General features: G+C 38.9%; 1 protein-coding gene across 9 annotated transcripts in view; it reads right to left on the bottom strand.

The window, feature by feature from the left end:
• Positions 1-26,409, bottom strand: part of LOC127649598 (E3 ubiquitin-protein ligase RNF220-like) — a 155,480-nt gene that overhangs the window by 7,999 nt on the left and 121,072 nt on the right. For 3 of the 9 annotated variants that reach the window (XM_052134783.1, XM_052134787.1, XM_052134784.1), the window contains exons 5-14: positions 23,247-23,342; positions 20,345-20,387; positions 19,074-19,178; positions 17,765-17,886; positions 16,965-17,091; positions 10,336-10,432; positions 10,137-10,223; positions 9,986-10,041; positions 9,759-9,858; positions 1,134-1,242 (exon numbers count right to left, since the gene is read on the bottom strand). In XM_052134783.1, the coding sequence (XP_051990743.1) occupies positions 1,134-1,242; positions 9,759-9,858; positions 9,986-10,041; positions 10,137-10,223; positions 10,336-10,432; positions 16,965-17,091; positions 17,765-17,886; positions 19,074-19,178; positions 20,345-20,387; positions 23,247-23,342 (942 nt within the window). Of the gene's footprint in view, positions 1-1,133; positions 1,243-9,758; positions 9,859-9,985; positions 10,042-10,136; positions 10,224-10,335; positions 10,433-16,964; positions 17,092-17,764; positions 17,887-19,073; positions 19,179-20,344; positions 20,388-20,510; positions 20,726-23,246; positions 23,343-26,409 lie in introns of those variants that run through there. The other 6 variants (XM_052134786.1, XM_052134789.1, XM_052134788.1 and 3 more) reach the window with 4 other exon arrangements.

The raw sequence follows: 26,409 nt of genomic DNA, 5'->3' as shown, positions 1-26,409 counted from the left end.
TAAATACATTTATGATCTTTCCAACTGTAATCCTTGAATAAACCTAAGCTCTTATTACCAACATCAGGTGCTTTTAAATTAGATAGGCTTAAAAGCGGATTTTTCACACATGCACACGCTGCTTTTTGTGTATGTGTCTGTTATTAAATCAGATTGATTTAGTTAAGTTATTAGTTAAGATTGTCTGCTAAGATATTCAGCAGAATCCCAGACATTTAAGAAATCCAGTGTCCATACAGGTTCATTCAACAGAGATCATTCATATCCTACTTAACTTGCTCTGTTCACAGGTATATTTTACAATTTCTTAGTACACGTTCACACATATCTGTGGCTATATTCAAGTCTGTTATTTCAAGATCAATTTTAATTTTGTCAACCACAATATGTCACTTCGAGCTTGATTGCTAAGCCTGAAGTAGAAAAAACGCCCTGTTATTACCAAACGGACAATTTTTTTTAGAAACAAGTAAATATACAAGTGTATATATATATATACATACACAAGTGTATATGTATATATATACATACATACACACACACACACTGATAAACAGTGGAAATAAATGTATACATAAATGAGGAAATAAATGTATAAATACTTGAAAATTCTGTTAATTCTATGTACACTTATTTTTTTTTATTTTATTTATTTGCAAATATATTTCTTTATTTTATATTAGTCCTCCATACAACAAGGCCCAGATAAAAATCAATCTTCACCTTTTTGTGATGCTACAGTACCTCTTTTGGTTTAATGACACTTAAGTGAATGGGAAATTCTATAAATTCAAGAGAGAAAGGTTAATCAACCTCGAGGCCCATGAAGGGGGTGTCACTTCTGTGAGAAACACTTCCAGAACCTATACCTGAAAAGGCATGGCATAAATATCTATGACTCCTGGATGACTTCTCAAAAGCAAAAGAACCTCTTTGTGGGGGTACATTTTTTAGGCCATGCTTGATTAGTTTATACTGAAGGAGGAAAAAAATAAAAGCTTCAGCCAGCTGGGTGCAGGATTGCGGGTGTTAGTTTACACCCACAATGGCATCTTATTAAGGATGGGTTACAAGCAGACAGCCTCACACAAACTCGCCAACACACACATTATTGGCAAGAAAAGAGTTCTTACCATGCAGATGAGACACTTGTATCGGTCGCCTCTGAGGATCTGCTTCTCCAGTTCTCGGATACGGGCCTTTAGCGCCTCCAGCGTGGTCACTGTGGAGTCCTCTGTTATCCTACATGTAAAGAAGCAAAAGCTGGAGTTATATCATAGCAATACAAACTAGCTTGGACCAGCTCACAATGCTGAAAATGGTGGAAAGCTAATTAATTTTGAAAAGTTATGCAAAGTCACACAAATTAGCAAATTCTACATACTAACGCGGTTAAACCATCTGCAAATTCTAAACAACACCAAGGCACAATTAAAACTAGGAATGCACAATGTATCAGTAGCAGATTTATTATTGTCTGTTAACCGGAAAAATCAGAATACTAATAGCACCGCTGAAAATCTGCAACTGTTTATGCGCTTGCGGCTGAGAATCTCTGCCTGCCTGCCTCTTCAGGTAGGGACTTGGGCAGTGTTAAGCGGCAGTGCACATGCACACACAATGTGAAAGCCAGGCTAGTGTTGCAAGTCAAGCTCATGTTGCTCTGTGAGGATTATTTTAATATCTCTCTACACCTTGTTTTAACCAGGATCATCTGCTGTAAGTATTGATATGCCATTTCCCTTATTTTGTTTATGCTTCATTGAGCAATAAATGAAAACACTACAAAAATCTATGTAACTTAGGGGCAATTATTTTAGCAAATTACTTGGAGAAAAAAAAAGGAAAACACCACATCATTATTTACAGCAAAGGGTTGCGATTAAAAGAAGCCCAAACACAACGTAACATGGTGCATAGATCTTGAAATAATGTGAGTGATGTGAGATGGCTAATAACAGTAGTTTGTGAGTGAAACTAATGTGCTTGTTGTATTTTACAAGTTGAGACTTCTCTTACATTATGACTCATGTCTATTTGATCTGTATGAAGTTACATATTCCCATTATGATTCTTGTGATCACATTTCACAAGTTATAAAATAGAACTGTCACAGAGAAGTGCATTAATAATAGTCAGTAAATAAGACACGCATGTAGCATACATATTACATCATGTATACATAGAGTAGGGTTCGTATTGTGTTTTGTTGCTTAATGTTTGTTGCATGCTTTTAATTCATCTAATTTTGGTTTAATGCATTATTACATATGTTAAAAGTTCATCATTCTCTCTCTGTTAGCAATTTATTAGGATTACCATAAATACTCATAAAAAGGGCAAATAAATGTATGGCAGGGTATTGATACAGATTTTCTGATTCGATTCACAAGCTCTCAATTCAATCAATATTCTATCGATAAATATATTATACTGCCTACATAATTTTTTTTTTTGCATGTTTATTGTTTAATGCATAATTTATACTATTTAAATCTATTTACATTGATTAGTAACACACATTAAAATCGGTACCAGCTCTCAAACTTGAACATCTTTGCCAATATACTACTCAATCACTGGTGAGTGAAATCTAAACATTTACCAGCCAATGGCAAATTACCGACATTTTCAGTTGCATATCGTGAAATTTGGTCTCATATGGGAGTAATTTTCGCTCAATGTAGAGAGTTTTACATCGGTATCGGCCCCAATGAGCTGTGAATTATCAGTATATTGCCCAGAAATTCCATATGGGTGCATTACCTAATTAAAGCCAGACTTTCCAATTGGTAACAGTAAATTCACTGCTACAAAAGGACCATGATGTCAAAATAAATACAAGTTCAATTATAGATCAATTTATTACTGGGCTTCCTTAGTCTTTTGAGGTCATGCTCTCACCCGTTCCCAGCTCAAGGGTCTTTACTAAACATCCTCAGACAAATGCCTCTCAGTTGGTGAATGTATATTTAACACTGTCCACAGCATATGAACTCACAATAACTAAATCAATATAGTCACCATTGATTGTGTGGCGAGGTGCTTGGCGAGATGTTTATGGTGATCTGCTCATTTTCAAGCCAGATGGAGCACTGATCTACAGTATTGATTTAACATTGCACCAGCGTTCTCCTAGGCACAATCCCCCCGATTAGTGCCTGCCGTTTCACTGCCTTTTCCAATAGCTTCATTTATTACATATCTGTTTGACTCTACAATTGAGTCCAGACCCTCCCCCAACACACACACGCACGCACAATCAGGTAGTATTAGGATGTAAATAAAGGAAGGGTCATTAAAACAGGGAAAGCAGCATTTATGGACTCAATATCTCCTATAAGGCTGACCTTCAAGAAGAACAATAAGTAAATAATGACAGAAATTTAATTTTGGGTTAACTGTCCTTTTAAAAGGAATAGTTCACCAAAAACGATTATTCTCACATCATTTAATCGCCCTGATACTGTCTCAAATTTGTAAGACTTTCTTCTGCTGAATACAAACGGAGATATTTTAATGCAGATATGATGTGAATATCCATACAATGCAAGTCAATGGGGTCCAACACTTCAAGCTCCAAATAAGACAAAGGCAGCATAAATGTAACCCAATGACTCAAGTGGCCTAATCCATGTCTGCTGAAGCGATACGATTGGTTTTGGGAGAGAACAGGCCATAACTCCTTTTTCATTATAAATCTTTACATCTGTAGTCTCCTAATCATGATTTGAATTTTTATTATACTTCCTTGCACTTGATGCATGCACAGAGCATGAGTACATCACCCAAAACCGATCGGATCGCTTAATGTCTGTTTTACAGCTTTGAAGTGTTGGACCGCATTGACTTGCATTGTTTGGATATATTCACATACCATATTACCATCAAAATATCTTTGTGTTTCACAGAACAAAGAAAGTAATACAAGTTTGAAATGGCATGTTAATAGTAAGTTAATGATGAGAGAATTATTACGTTTGTGCAAACTATTCCTTAAAATATAATGCACAATTAGTTTAAGGTTAATTTTGTCTTGAAATTTGAGCACAGGCAAGGCATCTTTCCCAAGGTCATTCTCACACAGGTATCTCTTTAAAGTCACTAAAAAACATTGACCTTGATCAAGGAGAGTGAGCCATCCGGACAGTCCATTCCCTACAGTCTACAATCAGCACTGGGACTATAAAGCTTTAAAATCTCCTCTTATTAGTGGCTGGCTTGTAAAAAAGCATTTAGTCTTGATTAGCGTGCATGCTTATAAAGCAGACAACAGAGTGGGAGTACCATGCTCCATGCCTGCTGTTTTTCTTTAACAGCTTCATAAATTGCTGTCGTTCACTTGCCCACATGCCGTCACCGAGCCCAACAAAGAATACAACTTTTCCAAGTAATGCCTGCCCCGCTCCAGAATGAATATTCATTGTTTAGTGATTTATAGAAAACCACATTCTAAAAGTTATTTAATTCCCCTGAGTAATAAAAATGGGTCTTTATGTGGACAGAGAAAGAGGGAGTGTTTGGAACAATGAGCTGGGCTGCTATGTCTTTGGTACAAAAGCAGGTGTAAAACCTGGAAAGGATTGGTTGAGGCTGAGTGAGTTCACCCACAAAAAAAAAATCCTGATGGTGGTGTGAGAAAGTTTCAAAACATTAACATTATAGGTCTTCATCTTTGCTCAGCTGTGGTGTGTTGGCTGAATTATGCCATGATGTCATTTAGGAAAATAATAATTTCATTCCAATCAGAAAATAAAGCTACCAAGAAACCAAAATGAGAACTAACATCCAAACTAGTAATGACACACCCTTTTTATAAAAAAAAACCCCCAATGATGAACAAGATATGATGCTTTATCAGGCACTGCACTCTATTAGGGTATATAGTAAAGCAAGAAATCTGAAACTGAATCCAATGTGGAGCTGTGAGACATGCACGTATTTTAAAGAGGAAGTGCATAACCCAGTGTTTCCCCACTGCCTCGATTACTGCTCCAGCTCTGGGTGTGAAATTATTTCTCATTTCATTTTACAGCCCATAACCATATAACTCCATAAGGCGGTCACATCTATAGCTCCTAATGGCCTGACATAAGAACACCACCAAATCTCTTTGCTGACCTGTGTTACAGACAGACACTGTATAGATACATGTATGGAGTTATCTTGCTTGAAAATTCCTTTTATTTACTGATAATAAGGGTCAATGCATACTTAAAAACCTCAACATCTTCAATCAATCATTTAATGACAAAAGAAAAGAAGAAATCTACTTGAAAACAAAAGATTAGTGCTGAAACATTTATCATGACATGTGCTTAAACTCTAAGCCTGCTTACTGCTGTGTTGCAAAAAATGTTGGGATTTATTTTTTTTTTTTTACGGGAGAACAGAGGGGAGTCATCACTTATGAAGTGGGGAAAAATCAGATTATTGTGAAGGCACTGTGAAATCTGGTACACTGTTTCAAGTTGAGCATAAAATTTGGCAGCAATCACATGGGTGGCAAAGTTGGGCTCATTTATCATGTGTGGAATGAGCGGGGACATAGACGACCCTTGTACCCAGAGATCATTACCCATCTGGGCACAGGAGAGGACAGAGAATTCATCAGCCTCCTCTGCCTGACAAAGACATGCATGTAAACAATTTACACAACTCACCCTCTTACTCCAACACACACACACCATCCACAATGTATCACTCTAACTAAAGGAGACAAGTCTCATTTTCATTGCAGATTGAAATACATGTGTTTTGCAAACAGTGGGGTTGGAATTGTTTTGAGGCTCGAACTGGAATTAAATGATTCAGCTCCTTATGTGGCCTCTTTAAAGCTTGCTTCGATTAAGACCCTTCACTTCAGGAAAATGGAAATGAAACAAGGGCATAGCAATTCCCTTAAGTTTGCACTATTCATCCATTTGAATGAAATTCCACTTTGAACAAAAAACATCATGAAGAAGTAATATGTAAATCAAAGCACAATTTGATAATTCCTCAAAGCACCACCCATTTGTCATGCCAAGTGTAGATATAGCAACTTGGCAGGCTTTTCATATAACAATATTAAAAATTAAAAGACATGGTCCAATTATGCCAACCGCCTTGCGTTTGGCCAGGAAAGAGTTAAAAGTACTCACTCCCTCCTCCTCATGTCCCCACGGGATTTGATTAATGATATCATCATTGAGATTTATCTCCCCAGTCCCTTTGATAAGACAATATCGCATAACATCCTGTGATACCTGATCAAATCAGCAAAAGGAGAAAGGAAAGGTGCTCCACAGAGTAGAGAGGGCTCTACTGTCGGGGAGAGATGGATAGATTCAGATGGAGGGCCACGGAGGATGGGCGCAGACTGAGAGAAATATTGCGGCCGATATTAAATAAATGAGTGTGTGTCACGTCTGGAGCTAAGCGCTAAGCTAATAAAGCGGGTGCGGGTGGGCTGCGGTCATTGCTCGCTCTTCTCTATGACATCAAACAGCTGCGTGATTCATACCCCGGCAGGCTAAAACACTTAATGCCCCCCATACAATGCTACAGCAAGTCTAAACGGGTGCCTGATGCTCTGTGCACACAGGGATTCTCGGGGGTGAAAGTGAGAGGGTCTCCATGGGGAAAGCAATGAATCAATCTAAGCTGTCACGCTCTTGCAGCTCCACTTAGGAATACTGTTCTGTCCATTTTCATCCTCCTACTCACACCCCCACACAGACAGACACACACTCACACTGACAGTGTTCATAACATCATCCACTAACGTTTATTTCCACACACTCAGTAAAAACCTTTCAAACAACTGCTGTGCATGCAATTATTTACACAGATTCATGCCTTTTGTTTGTCTTGTGGTAAACAGTTAACTAACATACTTTAAATTGCAGACTGGAACTGACATCAAAGCCCCTTCAACAGATGAATTCATGTCAAGCAGACACACTTGACTGGAGATGGGTGAGAGGAACGTGATCATGACATGCTGATGAGAAAAATCAATTGTGTTGGGTTTGCTGTGCTTATTAACTAGTTATCCACCCTGATATTTAATATGGGGCCCAGTGATGGCCACTCGCACCAGATTGATTCAGCTATACTAGAAGCCTCTCTCCAGAGAAGAATGCTCAGAGGAGATGGAAAAGAAGAGGGGGAAAGAAAGGAGGGGAGAGCAGGACATATTGGTGGTTGCATTTAAGAAATGTTCAAAAATAATTTTAAAGAATTCAGTTGCACCAGGCAGAAAATCCCAGTTTTGGTATTTGTTTAAAGACAGCAGGAAATCAAAATGGACCCAATCTACTTTCTTAGGTCATGTCCACACTAATATGTTTTAGTTTGAAAACACATTTTCTTTCTCTACGTTTTGACCTTCCATCCACACGGAGACAAGGTTTTTGACAGCAAAAACAGAGCTTTCGAAAACGCTCTCCCAAATGGATACATTTATTTTGTTGTCAGATGATGCGGTCATGTGATTCATTTATCCAAAAATATTCAAGATGGTGGCCAGAGCTGAAGCTGCATTTGTGCCTGCTATTCACTTTGATAGCGTTGTTGAAGATAAATGTGACTGTACAACCTTCAAATTGCATTCCTTCAAAGGCAACGGGAAGTTTACTTGGAATTGCTGTACGGAACACAAGGACAATTGCGTTTCAGATCGTACATGGAACGGTGATTTTTCGCATGCAACTGCATGTGGACTTTCAGTGTGGACGAGAAATTTAGGAAAATGTTTGAAAACGGAAGTGTGGACAAAAAGTGTTTCGAACACAAAAACGTCATTTTCAAATGTATTCGGATTAATATGAGCGTAGCCTTAATAAGCAGACCTAGTCTTATTGTGATTGATTCTTCATTGTTATTAAGAAAAACTAAAACAAACAAATGTTTGACGTTATTTTTTAACCCCTTTTCTCCAACCACCCATCATATAGAGACCCCTTCACAATCCAATTAATTCCTGACAGATAAAATTATGTTCCACCCAAAATACTTTTTCTTGTTAAATATCCTGTTTCAAATCAGAAAAAAATACTTCCAAGGATGCAACCAATTTTAATGGTGCTGCAAGCAATTTTAGACATTCTGGAACTTCCACCAAACTAGCTGTTGATTAGCCATACCCCCTCTTTTCCAAAACTTTGCACCCCAAAGGTGCACACACACAGACACACTTGGATTCTGTTGTATTAGAGCAGATGGAAGGCAATGGGTCCCCTGGAGCCATTCGGCATCCAACAATGAGCGTTTTTGTGGGAGCAGGACACCGCACCGGCCTGTGAATGATTGACAAACAGAAACTCTTCTAATTGGCTAAAAAAACGATCTGACTAAAGCCCACAGCCATCTTTTTTGCCGCTGTTTACCGAGCCTAGGGCTGTTACAGAGACAGATGTGACATTTCATGACACCAATTTCAATGATATTTGACAGGTAATAAGGACTTTTTCTGCATGTAATTTCATAAACAACATTTTTAAGCACCTGCAATTAAACAACTAAGCAATCTGCAAACTTCAAATTGGTACTGGCTTAGACATGCAGTTCTGCGAAATGGTAATAAACAAGGATAGAGACAGCCCAATGGTCATCTGGACTGACAGCTGCGCTATTGGGTACGCAGAGTGAGGCACATCTGTGGCTAGTGCGCGGACCCTGGACCAGCTCTAGACAGCAGGGGGAGATAGAACCAGGAAAGAGGATATTCGCACCACCATTGTGTGCAAGGTGGCAATCAGCCCCTTTCTACCAGGAGCTGCACTTTGACCCCAATTACCTATTCAGTGGGGCTGGGCCCCCACACACGCAAGTGGGAGGAGAGTTTAGCGGGAGCACTTGTCCAGGAATATGGATGAGGACACAGAGATGAGAGAATTGCAGGGGCCGGCCTTTCACCCATTCAGGTTATTCAAATTTATCTGTGGCTGGAGGCTGCCTGATACACTCCTTCCCTCTTGCTTTCACTCTTTAGGGAGGTAGAGATTTATCTCTCTTTCTATTTGTTAACCCATCGTTTGCTTGTTCGCTTAGTCTTTTTTGGAGGGCAAGACTCTAACTCTCACCTGCAAGGAAACAATGCTGCCTTAAAGCAAATACTGAAACTGAGAAAAAAAAACTATGAAGTAAAGAAATGTCAAAGACTCTTTTCTCTGAAATGGAGCATAGTTAAGACAAGACAGTCTGCCACAAGACATTTAAAGTTTAAGAGACTCCGATTTTGACTAAATGTGTAGGTAATGAGTTTTGCCTTTGCATAGCAGAGTGAAACTGCTGGCTTGCTCACTTCCAATGATCATGTAATCAAAAACCAGATCTAACTACTGAGACATTGTTCTTTTGAGGACCCTATACTCCATTTAGTGTCATGCTACATGGACACTTCTCCTCCCATTCAAATCAAAATGTACTTTTTATTTTAATAACGTCCCCCTGAGATATGTCACCACTGTGTCCGTCTTCACTCACTACAACAAGAGCTATCAGGCTATTCTTGCAATGTAAAACTGTACTATGGAAATGTGTGGAGTGATATTAGCATTCTCAGGCTGTGCAGAGACTCAGGCCCAGACAAGGCTCAGCTGCCTGGGATCAATACTGGGAGCCACTCCCTGTGATCAAGCATGCTCCGGAGAGATGAGCACACTAAATGCATCATTTATGATCTTGCAGTCCCTACACAAACTAATCTCACTCCAATACACCAGCAAACACTCTGCCTCTGAAGGCAGGTGTCTGTGTGTGTTTGTACTCACTTCTCGATCTCGCTGTTTTTACAGGTCCTGGGTGTGGAGGACGAAAAGGAAGAGCTGGGCTCCTGTTTGCTACTTTCACCATTACTGGTAGAGGGCATTTCTATAAAATAAGCATGCATACAGTGAATGAGGGACAACAAAAGCAACATTTTATTCTACTAAAATCCAAATAAATTCTATATAAAAAAAAAAAATAGAAAAGAACACTAAAGAAAAGCCCAACTTACCATCATTGGCCCATTTGGAGAATTCAGGTGTTATTCTATTGGATGGTATGCCACCACTACAGAACAGAGAAAGAAGTTGAGTGTCCGGAACTATGGAGTTCTTCTTTGCCATTTTAATGCCTGGGACAAAATAATCTCTGGAAATGCTTACTTCAAAACGGCTCCACGCAATGCCTCACGCTCTTTGGCTTCTCCCTGGTCCTCTCCAGAGCAAGGAATGATGTCTGCTTCAGTGTACCTGAAAGCCATAGTTAAGGAACATCCACCTATAATATTAGTTATTGTTGTTTTTCTGCACACTACAGTACCACTGAAGAGCAAGATGTCTACTGGCGAGTGGAAAAGGATACTGGGCTTTGCCATACTCCAATGTGTCATCTCCATCCACATCCAGGTCAGCATCACTGTCGTGGCTCTCCTTCGTGTTACACATGGCAAAGCCTGTTCCTTAATGGAGAGAAGGAAGAAATAGATTATGTTAACAAAAAGAAATAAGCCACAAGCATTACATTAATTTTACATTTACATTTATGCATTTGGCAGACGCTTTTATCCAAAGCGACAATCCCCCCGGAGCAACCTGGAGTTAAGTGTCTTGCTCAAGGACAAAATGGTGGTGGCCTTGGGGATCGAACCAGCGACCTTCTGATTAACAGTTATGTGCTTTAGCCCACTACGCCACCACCAATCCATGTTTCTGTTTTACCATTTTTTTGGTTTACTCCAATTTTACTATGTTTAGGAAGTTTGGAGGCACAATTCAAAGCAATATGATAAAACATCATCATATGACGAAACAGCAATTGAAAAGCAAAATACACATTAAAAGCAACAAACCTATAGATTGTATTTACAGTTGCAAGCAACTCTATGAATGGTATGAGTTTGCATTAATATGGAAATCAACACAACTGCTGTCACAAGCATGCTTATATTGGCAATAGTACAACAGCTATAAATGTGGCTTATTCAATTAGAAAAGAGCCGAACTACAAGTTTCATGAAATTCATTTTGAAATCAATAATAGTCATTAGTGAATGGCATTTGCAAATTGTAAATAGTTTGTCACATGTAATGATACACATAGGTTACAATACAGCTACTAACTCCAACAAGCACATCCCACTGTAACTGACCCAATCCACCACAGTTCTGTTGTGCTGGCGAAATAGCAATTAAGAAGACCTATTCTGGCAGTTAGCAGGCCCAGATTACTACAGACAGGCCAGGAGCCTGGTGTTCTGGACCCAGATGGAGGCATCAGAGACAGTGTGAATGGGAGTTGTGTCAGGTGCCTGTAGGACTGTGGGCCCTGAGCAGTGGGCTGTGTAGCATGAGTGGCACTTCTATAAATCCAGTGATGAGCGCACAGACAAACTCCAGCTGCTGGCTGACTGGGTCCTTCAGTTCTGGTTAAGGAAAGGTTGGATCGGTGGCAGCCTGAAGAGTGGGAGAGGTCCACAGAGACCAGAGCCTGACTGAGCCGCAAAGATTTGAGTGGGACAGGCATCTCAAGGACTGATGGAATGATGTCAGGGTACCGCTGGAGAACGGGTTTGTCATGGATGAGGAGCTGATGTAGAGGAGCTAATGGAAGTGGAGGAACAGTGCTTCCTCTCATTCCAGACTGCTACGACACAGTATGACTGCACGGGGTAGAGTGGTTAATTACAATCTTCAGGAAGAGTGAAAGAGCAGGAGACACTTACGGAAAAGAGACAGAATGAGAGAGTTGATGTTGCGGCCGTGATCATTCTTTCCCCCTCTTAGTAAAGGGACCCAAATGAAGCAAAGGGATAAAACGCATCACAAATGCTGGCCTTATTTCTTTTTTAACAACGTGCCAATGGTTTTTAGTTATCAAACAAAAGGGACCTTTTACGTTTTATTTGGTCCCTGTAGGTGCAGAGGCATATGTGCACAATAGCTGAGCTCCATAAATCTGAGCTGCTCAGGCAGAGCTCCACAGATATCAGTGACTATGCATGTTCAACCGATACCTCAGGGTTAAACTGTGTGTGAGAGTCTAAATGTGTTACTGTCCAATAAACACCTTTCACAATTGAGTGATGGGTTTCTGTTAGCTTAATTCTCTTGCTTATGAGCACTCTGATCAAACAGTCTTTGTCTAGGAAAAAGATATTTGTACATTGTACATAGTGCTTTATGATTGCTTTCATCAGTCATTTAGTTATAAAACACTAAAGTTGACATTAGAGGTGTGAATCTTCACTGGCCTCATGATTTGATTATGATTCAAAGGGTAACGATTAGATTATAAAGCGATTCTCGATTCATCATGATGCATCTTGTCCTTCAATCTCTTTCTTTTTTCAGTTTCTTCTAAATTAATTTTTACGCTCTAATATTTTCCCTTCCAGGTTTTTATTTAACAGCTGTTTTAAAAATCAGAATGAGTCACATTATATAAACTGGCTGTTTACATTCAGTATGAGCTGTGAACAAATCATGGAACATCCACAAGATTAAATAAATTATTCTATAGTATAATAGAGTATCTCAGTTTCTTTCTTTAGAACCTTATAAAAAGTGAACCTTATATAGTAAAGCGGTTTAAATTTACATTTACATTTATGCATTTGGCAGACGCTTTTATCCAAAGTGACTTACAGTGCACTTATTACAGGGACAATCTCCCTGGAGCAACCTGGAGTTAAGTGTCTTGCTCAAGGACACAATGGTGGTGGCTGTGGGGATCGAACCTTCTGATTACCAGTTATGTGCTTTAGTCCACTATGCCACCACCACATAGTGCAGTAGTTGCTATCAAGTGTCCCATATGCACTGTTCTATCTGTTTACTCTGCGAGTAAAATATAAAACCTTTATCATCAGATGTGCGCACTGTACAGACAAACGATTGACCAGCAATGACAAAATGAAATGGAGAGCATGCAAACCGCTGCCTCATTATTTTCTTCTGTCTTTCCCCCGTTGTGTGCAAATCAGTGCAATTATCGGCACAAGTTTGTCTTTCATGTTGTTTGTTGACTTCTTATCTCTCCCGTTGCTATATGCGTGGGTTTGTGAAAGAATGTCAGGATTGTAGATTAATTCGGGCACAAATGGTCATGTGTTTGATACAGCTGGTCTGCAAACAGTCATGTTTGTGCACTTAACTCGCATCTTTGTTCCTAAATCTGTCTTTGTGCGCACCACTGGTCTGCCGTGATTTAAAGTGAACTCGGAATCGATTCGGAGTATGAATCGTGATGCATTGCCGAAACGATTTTTTCCAACAGCTCTAGTTGACTTGATAAAATATAGTTGAATATAGTTTTAGTCTAAAGATAACATCCCACCCATCTGACCCATCTACGGGTGGGTGATTGGTGGGTGTCTTGGCCACAAAAAAAAAAAAACAAAAAAAAATCCATAATCTGCCAATGATTTTCATTGATGCACTGTGGACAAGCGGCAGAGAAAGGCAGAGGGGGAGAAACAGCGAAAAAACCAAATAAACAGATTGTTGTGACCACTAATGGCAGCCATGCCGGCAGAAAATGTGGCAGGCCATAAGGAAGAAAAAAGAAAATCACTTTTAATCCAATCAACTGATCAGGCTATAGATCTCAGCTAATGCATTGCTGGAGCTAGGGCAGGAAGGATGTCATGTAGCCTTAAGGAGGGTCTGGCTTCTATAACCAATACAGGACTGTCCACTTTGGTGTGGACAGCAGAATATAAAACATCAAAACAAACACCTGAATGGTGCATAACCACCTGAGCAGTGTTGTATGTCTGACTGAGAGCTACAGCTACTGTTAAGCGGCCTTGGCAGGCAATCTAATATGTGCCAAAAAGGTCAGTGCCACTCTAACAGCCCCACAGTCAAATTATGCACGTCGTTGCACTGCCTCTTTGCCTGGCAGCCTAAGGGACATAAGCTTACTCCTCCTTACTGCACACACTGGATCAATGTAAGACTGTATCCCTTTATCTCATAATTTAACCTGTATTTAACTGTATAGATGTGCAATTCAGATCTAGTAGTCTGCATGAAAATACAAACAGTGCTCTTTATCTTACAATGTGCCACATTTAAACAGGTTGCGATAGAAGTCCAGTTTCACTCCTTTCACACGGTTCCCAATTTTTTAAACTTGATCGTTCACCTTAAAGGGATAGTTCACCCAAAAATTAAAACTCTCATCATTTACTCACTTTCATGCCATCCCAGATGTGTATGAATTTATTTCTTCTGCTGAACACAAAGATTTTTAGAAGAACATTACAGCTCTGTACTTCCATAAAATGCAAATGAATCGTAACCAGATTTTTCAAGCACCAAAAATCACATAAAGGCAGCATATAAGTTATCCACATGACTCCAGTGGTTTAATATTTCTCTTCTGACTACAGAGCTGAAACATTCTCCTAAACATTCTCTTTGTTTGTGTTCTGCAGAAGAAAGTAAAACACATCTGGGATAGTATGAGTAAATGATGAGACTTTTCATTTTTGGGTGAAATACCCCTTTAAATTTCAATCAATATACTTTATTTTTAAACATTACATATACCAAAAAAAAAATCTACTCAGTTTATTCAAATACATGACTTGTATAACAACATGATTTTCTGTGAAGCTGCTTTGAAACTATGTGTATTGTGAAAAGCGCAATACAACTTAAAATTACTTGACCAGCTTTTTTCATTGCTTTTCCAGTCATTTGTGATTACTTGACAAGGAAGTAATTTTATGGAGATTGCGTGCGTACGCACACATAAAATAAATAAATCCATCCAATGAAATATATCTTAGAGCATAGCAGAACTATGATTATTCACTAACTGAATTTCTATTACTTTTTAAAAGGAATCACTGATCCAAAAATTCTGTCATCATTCACCCACACTCATGTTGCTCTAAACCCAAATGTCTTTCTTCTAAGGAACATAAAGAAAATGTTAGGCAAGGCAGAACGTTGGCCACGGTCACAATTCACTTTCTTTGTATTTTCTTCATACAGTGAAAGTGAATAGTGACTGAGCATAAATGCTTCCTAATATCTCATTTTGTCCACTGAAGAAATAAAGTCAAACAGGATTGCAAAAACATGAGGTTGAGTAAATGGCAATTTTCATTTTTGGGTTACTATTCATGCCTGGAAATCACAATTTTAAAATTCACTGATATTTCCATGACTGTGGAAACCCTGCCTTTAAACTTTACATCCTTACATGTCTTTCCACAATCTTTCCTTGTTGGGTTACATTTAGCATCCTGATTTGCATATGCCATAGTTGATGTTAAGCGCTAATCTACATATAACACCTGAGACAGGTGTGTCATGTCGCTGCAGAGAGAGGGACACAAAGATCAAAGAAGAAAAGGAAATGAAACATGGCCTCTCCACCTGGTTGCCATGACACTTATCAGCCTTTCGCAGTATGTGTCGCAGGTCAGAGTTTATCCAATCAGGATGGCATTTACCATGTATGCCTGTCGGGGAGGGGGGCTCAAAGCGGCCATCTTTAAAGTTTTTTTTTTTTTTTTTTTACAAAAGTGAGCGGTGGGCCTCTGTTCTTCCTGCTTTCCCTGCACCAAATCTCCTCCATCTCTATCTCTTCATCAGCACAACAGCCCTGCTAAGCCACGGACACAGGAGGCCTTATGGGCCTCCACCACAAACTGATCCTCTTCGATTTCTCTCTTCCTTTCGGTCTCACTTTTCCCTTATCACGCCCTTTTTGTTCAGTTTAAAGCATTTCCTCCCAGTTTTTTTTACTGGTCCTCAAAGAGAGAGAGGGGCTGGTGTTCAGAGACGATAGGCCTCTTATCCTATTGAAGACCCCTTTCAAGCTCCCCTCCCCATCTTCCCCAGTCTAGCTCCCCATGGGCTGGAGGGATTCTGCAATGCAGGGCCGATTGAACGCTTGAGAACTTCAGCTGAGCTTTCAAGGCAAAAATCCACCTTCTGAACATCCTGGGGGGAGCTTTTAAGTGGCCCCTGGGCCAGAGTCACTTCTCACTGGGTCCCCCTCTATCGCCACTACACCACTGTCTGCAGGAGGGTTTGTCTGTGCTGAAGATAAAGGGCTGGAGATCTTCTGTACAGACACACAGCTCTGTTTACATGCAGAATTGATCTGGGCCACCGTCTGTCAAGCCAGGCGTTAGAGGAGCAACTCCCTTTTTTTTCTTAATCCACACAGCTTTGCAATCTGTTTTCTTCTTGGGATCGAACAGCCTTTCCATTTAAGAGGGCAGAAGTTTACAAAAGACCACTGAGGGAGGAGAACTCCTTTTCTAAATATGAAACTGACAGGAGGTAAAAAGCAAAACTGTTGCATTTTTGACAGACATTCACTTAGCACTTTCTACAAACTTGACTGTATAAAAATATTGCTTTCAAAATGTGTCTCAAAATAACTGATCTATTAAAGACTGGACACTAAGAAAAGTTCTATGATAAAAATCTTCTATAAAATGGCACTTCTATGTTTAAAAATAATCTGAGAAATTACATTATTTATGAACCAACTAGAAATCCCTTGAGAGTCTTTCAATGATTGTGGCAGCACATCAAAAGGGTCTTAAGGAATGCGTGTGTGTGTGAGTATGAGTGTGTGTATATGTGATAGAGAATGTCCCAGGTGAGCGGAGTTAGGTTGGGAGCTATAATTGCATTTCTGGGCAGGGAAGCCCAGGGGTCAGTGGCCTATTTCACTCACACACATCTCTGTACTGGGTGAGGCGGGTCAATTGCACAGCTAAATGTGTTTTCCTTTGACTCCTTGAAAGTGGAGCAGGGCCTGCCAGAGCCCTGTTATATCCACTAGGAGATGTCATGCGTACATTCAACGAAATGTACATACCCTCAAACAGTTTAAAATGTCATAGTGAGCTTTTACAGCAATACTGACAACCTCGGAATGTAAACTTTTCTTAAAGATCAACGATATTGACAAAAAGCTATTCTGTAGGATGTCCAAAAAATGTGAGGATTGCTTACCTCTGAAGCCACCTTCCAGTAAAGTGGTGGCTCTGACCCTCTTCTGTCCACACCACTCGTACTCTTCAAAGCGCGTTCCGTTCTCTCCTTCAACATCCGCGGAATCCTCTTCTATTCCACTTTCCCTCTGAGAAAACAAAACCATTTATCAAACACGCGCCAACACACTTAAATCAGTCTATTCAATATAAAGACACAACCACAGTGTGTGACTATATCGGAGGAACCAAGGCTCTAAAATCCACTAACTTCTAATGATGTCTAATTTTAGGAGTTATCAGACCACATGCAATAGAACACCAAACATCCAACCACCAAGAGTGCATTAGTATCATGAGAACTACTAGATTAGACAGGATAAAAGGGACCCACTATATAATAAAGACCAAGTGCTGCATCCTGAAACACAGAAATGGCTAAAAAGGATGCAAGCCAGACTGTGAACAACAGTTTCCATTAAACCCCTTTATAAAGTCCAAGTCCGATGACTAAATAGTAAAACATCTCTAAAGTAGTTCAGGATGCAAACTTTCCAACCACATTTGTTAAAGTGAAGTAGTCAGGAGGAGGAACCTATTCCAGGAAAGAGCTAATCCATCCACTCTTCCCTGGACACCCATGTAGGAATGATACAACACCAAACAACACTACCTTTGATGTATGCTAGCCATAAGAAACAAACACCAAAGGAGTGTGTGTTTTGGTTTGTGAAGAGGCTGATGTCCAGGGAAAGGTGAGGGTAGAAATGCCAAAGCTTCTAGAGGAGGTTGGAGCCCAGTGGTCTGGGTTTATGAAGCTACCTTGAATAGACATTGTTCCACATGCCTACTCATTTCCTCCTCAGTCCCTGTCAGCGGGGCGTTGCACAATGGACATACCTGCCCATCTTCAGGCTTTCGGCGCTTCATCTTCCCAATCCGAGCTACAGCAGAAGAAAGGAGATAGACTATGTGATATATCAATGGAGCAAAGTGAACATAAATACTCATTATCAATAATAGACATTAATACTCTCATAAATCCTGATTAAAACATGAATACCCCCCAAAGAATTGTAATTTGTTTCACTCGATGCACAATATTGGTGATGCTAGGCTCAGTCAACTAATTAACTAGCTACTAATTTACTAACCAACAAACAAACAAGATAATAAGTGATCCATTTATCACTGTAAACAAAATGTGCTATATCCTAGTAAAGCTGGCTCACATCATGTCCACATTATTTTATCTGCATCATGGCTTAGTTTCTAAACAAACTGAACTGCTCTGGCAGCAGCTGGTTGTTCAAACAGTTAATAATGAAAGACACACATTTTATCTGCAAAACCTGGATCCAAAAACATTAATATCGTGGTGCACCTTAGTCATCACAAGATCCATTCAGAACAGCGCTGGCAGCATTAAGCCCACATACAAGTTAACCAATACACTGTTTTATAGAACTAGCCTCAGGATAGAAGGCAGCTCTAGTCAAGGATTCTACTGAGGCAAAGAAAATGGTGGCAAAATATGACAGTGATGTGATAGGGCTCAGAGGTGAACTCTGTCCATTAGACCTTCGCACCCAGACACCAATTCCTGCTGGTTATATCAGTGATGGCATGGAATGGCCAGTCAGGGTGTCTTTCTCTCCCCCTCCCCTCCCCGAGCACATAATTAGAAATTTAACACAGCAGAACAGCGCCTATTGCACCATAAGTCTCTGTCGCTTTTTCTTAACTGCAAATGGTGTGTGGGGACATTAATTTTTAGGTGGCTGTGATTGCGAATGGGGCCGAGGGGGACTGGTGGTTCTGCTATTACCTCCAGGAGGAGGAGAGAGAGAAAGAGAGAGGAGAGGGAACACTGTCTCATAATCTCTTTGTGGCCACATTGACGGTAATGTGTGTGTGTGTGTGTGTGTGTTGGGCAGGGGGGCATCATTAAAAAGGAAGAGAAAAAGGCAGATTAATTAGGCACGGAAAGAGTTTTTCCATCCAGCCCTCACTTTGAAATCACAGCTTTTCAGATAAGAGGTGATATACATTAACGTGGGCTAGGGTTTAAACAAAGACATCCCCATTTACCCTTACAGTGCCTGCGGCTGCAAAAAATGGGGGGTCTTACCATGCCGCAGGCAGCAAGGGGCTAGGGGCACTCCTCTGGGCACTGGGATTGGGGGACTTTTGAAACTTTCCTTGGTGTAGCGCCTGCACCAGCAAAGGTCATCGACTGTTGGCACATGAAAAAATTAAGGGTTAAGGTGATTCTCTGTTTGGGCAGGCGCTACAGTCAAGGGAAGTGCAAAAACATAGGGATACAATGGAGTACACATCTAAGGAGACAGCCATGTCATTCCAAGTAGGGCAGCTCAGGCTTGTTGAAATCTCTGTATTGTTCCCATTAAAGGCCGAAAGGCAGCTATTCTCCTTAACATGGGACAGACACTTAGGTCGATATGGGTGTCAAGATTCTGGCAAAGCCATTTGAAAGACATCAGTGCTGATGAGCATTTGGCTGATGCACAGTGAAAGTTGAGAAGACCCTGTCCATGTCAGACAGATACAGAGACCCTGAAATAACAATTGGCCGCAGGTCAAAGAGTTACCGACTCACACCATCCCTGCCTGGGTGTGGCAGCCCAATCACACCTACCAACTTAAGACTATGGGTCGGAAACCACTGTGCTCTCTTTTCAGACTTATTCTGACAAATTCAAAAAACAGCAAGGTGTCTCCACCCAAAAGTAACCTGTCAAAATTGACTCACCCTCATGTTGTTCCAAACCAAAAGAAGGAAAACAAACAAAGATGTTAGCAAGAATATTAGCCTCAGTCACCATTCACTTTTCCATGAATTGAAATATAATGGTGACTGAGGCTCTGCCTAACATCTCATGTTAACAACGAAAGTATGTCAGTTTGGAACAACATAAATGGTGTTATATTTGACTGGGCAAACTATCCATTTAAATGTCTAAAATAATGGTCAATTAATCCACCCAGACAAACAAATACAAGTTTTACAGTTTTATTTTTTTTTATTTTATTCTTGTTAAATCATCTCTCTCTCTCTCTCTCTCTCTCACACACAGCATATAAGGCTTGAAGAGAAAATGCCACTGAAAGTGAAAAAAATTACCCGAAAATGTCAAATGTTGGGGCAAAACAACGGCCCCTGCAATTAATTATTGTTTTTGTAAAATCTGCTATAGTTCTTAATATTCTTAATAATTTATAATTAATTAACATCAATTTATTTGCTTTTAATAAATCTTAACCCCTCTTTGTTAAGTACATACTGCACTGTTGATGGTTAACGTCATTACGAAAAAATATTAAAGTACAAAAAATAGTCAGTGCATCACTTCTCTAAATGTAGGAATGAAATATACATACCATTCAATCGTGTTTGTCTGTTTGCCCGCACTCGTAAAAACGTCTGCAAAAAAAAAAAATGTCAGTCATTTATGTGGATTATAATGTATTTATGAAAGCTTTAATGATGCGCGTATCACTGGATTGCACTGGATTCTGCGGCTGTCTAAATGTAAACAAAACCTACTTCTCTATTGCCACTGCTCTCCACCTCCTCTTCCATTGCAAACGCCAGAACTCCCCAAACTCATTTGACTAACTACATAATTAGACCAGGATAATTCCCTTACAAAACGCCGATATGGGACTGAATAATCAATTAATGAAGGATGCAGAAGGATTGAAAATGCAGGCTCACTCCAACAGCTCGTTTCAGAGCGCCACCGCCGCCATGTTGCTACCGGTCACGTGCTCCACACGTCAGAGTCAAACGTAATAACTGTTGTAGTTCCGTCTTCTGCCACCGAAGCGCAGCAGTATGTAAATGACGCATCTGGTCTGTGTTCCATTATAGATATTTCACGAGGTGTATTGAGGATATTGAGGCTTTGCCATTCTCATTAATTTAGGCATTAGTACTAGCTACTTAATCAGCAAAACGTGGCATTGTTTCTTCTCATTTAAAAGAAGAAAACCACTTATAAGCTGCTGTCAACCCTCCAGAAAGCCCTAATGTTCCAATTTCTAGAATAACTTACAAAAAAAGGACTGATAGATTTAGGACTTAATGAACATCACCTACTCATCATCCATAACCCCCATTATAGATCTGAAGTGGTAACACTTTGCAATAAGGTTGTATAGGCTACCTCAACTTTAGTTAACAGAATAGTAAGCTTAACAATATTATTAACTATTGAATTAACAATGAACAAAACTTTTTCAGCATTTGTAAATCTTAATTTCTACATACTAATACATTTATATTTAACATTGTATACATTTATACAGTTTGAACTTACAATGAACAATAGTATATTTATAAACTAACATTAAATAAAATTAATAAAAGCTGTAGAATTTTTTTTTCCTTGTAAGTTCATGATACCTATCACGTTACCTAATTCTCATGTATCATGTCTGCAGGCAGTCCACTTTAGGAGCTTTTGAGCCATTACTGGTCAAAGCAGCCTATGTTCTGATGATATACTATGTTAAAGGCCATGTGCATACCCTCTAGATACATTGTGATACAAAAGAGGATGTTCATGAATTTTAGGGAAAAGCATAGCTTAATCATTTGAGCATCCTTGCTTTAAATGGTGCCATTTACCTTTAAGGCCTCAAGATGAGAATCATTTTTGTAAGGTTGGAGGCAAATTCGAAAGAATTATCAGAACCATGCAGGAGGGCCTTGTTATATCCAATGAGCAAAGATCTGTCTGGACATTTTTAATTGAGAAATTCTGGGGTTGAGGGACAGATAGAGAATGGGGAGGAAAATGTCCCACAAAACCACAGCTCTAGGGGGGATGCACAGGAAGAAAACAAACATGTCAAGGACACTGGAGCACACAGATGATATCCGGGGCTCCGGGGCAGCGTAGATTAGCCCAGGGTTAAACTATGGATGATTACATATCAGAACAGAACACACATTACTGCCTGAGTAAACCTGGGGCTGGAGATTAGCAGAACAGATCTCGTCCTGTATTAATACATCCAGCAGTCAGATCCAGTCTGGGATAAGATGGAGGATATTTTAGAGGAGAATAGCTGGATGCATTGCACACAAAGAGCTTTTTGAAATAATTTTTTTTTTTACTTTGCACTCTAATTTGACCCACTTTATTGTTAAAACTTAAATTTAAGTTTAATGTGACTGAACAATCTTTTTTTTATTAATATGTATATTTACACCAAAATTTGAATATTTACTACAGTTATTGTTATTAATGTAAAAGGATAATAAACTAAAATGGTTTTCTCCTTTTGTTTATTAACAGTGGTTCTAATAACTACAATGTCTGTAGTAATTGTAGATTTATATCGAAAAGTAACTACAGTTTCCATTAATGCAGATACATGCCATCAGTATGAAATCAGTACTTGTAATTAGATTAAATTACATTTTAAATTACTAAAAATAATCAGATTACAGTCAATATTTATAGATTACATAATTACATATTAATCAGGCAACAGCAGTAAATTGTTTATATTGTATTGATCCCTTTAAAAAAAAATAATAAAAAAAAAATATTCCAGATCAGCCTACCACTGTTATACGTTTGACCATGCCTTCTCCTGATGAATAATCATCCAAGTTACTAAACACCGCTGATGCGCAGTATAGCGATGAAATACTATGTACATCATATCCATTGCCTTCACTTATTTTTTATTCTGGAAGTCAAATTTAAACTTGGAAAACAACAGCAAAAAAACAAAATCATCTTCTAAATAAGAATTATTCACTCCGAAAATAGCATGTAAAACACCAAAAATCATAAAAATTCTGATATTTGTATTCATTTAATACAGTTTATTAAATGTATTTAAGCAACATTGTTAGGTCAAACAGTAATCAACAATAATTACTTTTGATTAACTAAAAATATATTCCAGCACTGTTTACCAATTGCTAAGCGTTATTTATGAGCAATCAATACGTGTTGACAAACAAAAAACTACCCGTTGTCCAATCTCTTTTTAATATTTAAAGAATTATGATCCTAAATATTACATCTCAGGAAATGCCATCCTAAATATTACATATTTACATCAATGAAAACAGAAACTGGCTACATGGACATTCAATTTTCTTAGACTCCCACATTGCAATACATTCTCACAAGCTAAAACCCACTGAATTGAATGGTAGCTTCAGAGTGGAGGGTTGTGTTCTGTGTCAGAACTGCACAGTCTGTATGTCACTCTGTACCTGTGACAGTTTCGCTCTGTCTGAGGTTTCCTGTCTCACCTGGTATCTGTCAGAATGGTGAGCTTCATCAGAGGAGAGGGGGGACACAACTGGAGACTCGCCCTCACGTTTGATGTGCACTGACAACAGGAGAGACTAGTGAGAGAGAAAAACACAAAGCGAGACAAAGAGGTGAGCAGCCATCCGCTAGATAAACAAATCATCCACAGAAGTGATGCTGTACCCTGTTAAAGAAAATACACCACCACAAGAATTCCAGATTCCAGACAGAGGAATAGAGAGATACCAGGACACCAGACAGCATGGCAGGACACTTTGATCGGTTATAAAGCTACCTCCATGCACTAGGAGATGTAACAGGCCTGTCCTTCTGAAAACCTAATTGACTTAATTTCTCAAATGACTGGGGAAAGGCGGGAGGGAAAATACTGCTTACTTATTGGGAGTCTTGATCTCCGTCCTGGTTTTTATGAGGTGGCTATAAAATATTTGTATTTACAATCTGCACTGATTAATCAGAGTGTGGGGGGCTCGCAGCTTTAGTGGCTGACAACTGTAATCTAATATTAATATGTGAAAAATGGCAGCCTCTCTCTACAGGGACAGTAAATTAGACATTATGCATGGCTCCTTATGCTTTTGAATCGCAAGGTCAGGAAACTATTTATTTGTGATCTCAAAACCTTTGTAGCTCAGGGAATATGGTGTGTACCAGAGAATGTGTTAAGCATTTAGATCTACAGCTTCAAATTTAAGTAAAGTTTAACTGTTTAATTGTTTGATGCAAATTGGTAAAAGTCCCCAATGACATGTGAAGGGCCACCTCAGCATAAAACAACATCAGAACATAACAAAAGAGTTCCAGTTTATATTAAGGATCCTGGATCCTGATTGGTCACAACAATGCTCCAGTCATGCTAAAATATACAATATAGCAACAGTTATGGCATGAAATACTTATTCACCTAGCTACTGTGTACATCACTGTACAATACTCATAGAAACCAACTATTAATATTAGCACAAGGTAGATTTTAATAAAAAGGGCTATATGTTTTAGCAGAAGGATGGCACTTAAAGAGATAGTTCACCCAAAATGAAAACTGCCTTATCATCCACTCACCCTCATGCCATCCTATATGTGTATGACTTTCTTTCTTCTACAGAACACAAACAAAGATTTTTAGAAGATAATCTCAGCTATGTAGGCCCATACAATACGTGTGAATGTTGACCAGACATTTCAAGCTCCAGAAATCACATATAGGCAGCATAAAAGTAATCCACACGAATCCAGTGTTTAAATCTATGTCTTTATAAGCGATATAGTAGGTGTTTGAGAGAATCAGATAATTATTTAAGTCCTTTTTTACTATAAATCTCCACTTGCAATTTCACTTTCACTGCAAAAAAAATATTTTTGTCTTGTTTTCCTGTCCTGTTGTTTTCTTAAAACATTATTTATTTACTTTGTCAAGCAAAATGGGATAAGATATTAAGTCTTGTTTTAAGATAAATCTGATTAAATTTAGTGAAACTTTAGACTCAAAACAAGATTTTTTGGCAGATTTTTTAAATTCTTTTTAGAGTCTAAATTTCACTAAATTTAGTCAGATTTATCTTAAAACAAGACTTAATATCTTATCACATTTTGCTTGACAAGTAAATAAATCATGTTTTAAGAAAGTTTAGATAATTTGACAGGAAAACAAGACAAAAATAGTTGTCTAGAAAATCATTTTCTGCAGTGTTTAAAGTGAAAGTGAAAGTGGAGATTTATAGTAAAAAAAAGGATTGAAATATTGATCTGTTTCTCACCCAGAGTGATTGTATTGCTTCAGAAGACATATATTAAACCACTGAAGTTGTGTGGTTTACTTTAATGCTGCCTCTATGTGATTTATGGAGCTTCAAAGGTCGGGTCACCATTCACGTAGATTGTGAGGACCAACAGAGCTGGAATATTCTTCTAAAAATCTTTGTTTGTGTTCAGCAGAAGAAAGAAAGTCATACAAATCTGGGATGACATGAAAATGAGTAAATGATGAGAGAATTAAAATTTTTGGCTGAACTAACCCTTTAATACCTTTGGTTTATAAAATAATGTTTTAATTAAAGTATATGCCTTTAATGTTTGTATTATTTAGAAACCATTAAATAAAAATAAGGCACTCTGTGTTATATTGAGATTATATAGAATATATCTGACGTGTATAATGTTCATTTTCAGAATATTTCAAACAAGTTGTTGAGTGATGGTATGCGTAACACGCTGTTGCAGTGCTGCAGATGTTAGCGTGGTAATTGCGGTGTCTACTGCCATTGGCCTTCACCCCAATGGATTAGTAGCCACACAGACTGGCATGGAGTCACTATGGCAATGGTGACTTGAGAGAAGGGTGAAGACAGGACAACTCGGCCCAGGGTTAATCCCCTAGAGAACTCGCAAGCTGGGCCTGATCTTCCTGCTCACCATCTTCTAAGGGAGAAGCATGGACCCCCTTCACCATCCCAGCTAGCCTCTTAATTTTCCACACACTCCTACAGAATACTAAGTGTGGGCAATATAATGCTAAGTCACGCCTCACACAACCTATTCTCTCACCCGTTCCTGTGTCTTCTGGCTCCCATGCTCTCTCTATACTCTCAGTTTCTCACCAACTACCAGTCAGAACTAAAGGTTTGCCCTCGGGCCGAGGCACAATATTTCGAGGACGGAATGACTATGTTCACAATTATGTCTTATTGAAAGGTTTCTACACCAAGACATGCCATTTGGTATTGCATTTAAACTGAGATAAAATAAAAATATTACTCTTATAGTGTTCAGAATATCTTCAGTAAATGTGAGGTTGATGGCAGTTTGTCATGCGTTCTGATCACTGGGAGCTAGAAATATTTCCAGCATTTAGAAAAGTTCATGGTATCATCACCTCTTTAAAATTGAATAATAAATTCCTGATGTCCATCAGTACATACTCTCCTCTCATAATGTCGTACAGCCTTACTTGAAATAAAATGAAAAATGTGTTCTTATAGCACAAGGACAAAAATAAATATATTACTGGTAAACCTTGTAGTGAATGCAAAAGTCATTACCATAAATGACAATATTTCACATAATATACATAATTCAGTTGAGATGGATATTCCTTTAAAGGAAATGAAACATCAAAACATTGATATCATTTTCCATGTCTAG

This window comes from Xyrauchen texanus, chromosome 9 (assembly GCF_025860055.1).
Source record: "Xyrauchen texanus isolate HMW12.3.18 chromosome 9, RBS_HiC_50CHRs, whole genome shotgun sequence".
Classification (NCBI taxonomy): Eukaryota; Metazoa; Chordata; class Actinopteri; order Cypriniformes; family Catostomidae; genus Xyrauchen; species Xyrauchen texanus.
This window is presented reverse-complemented; position numbering and strand designations above follow the sequence as displayed.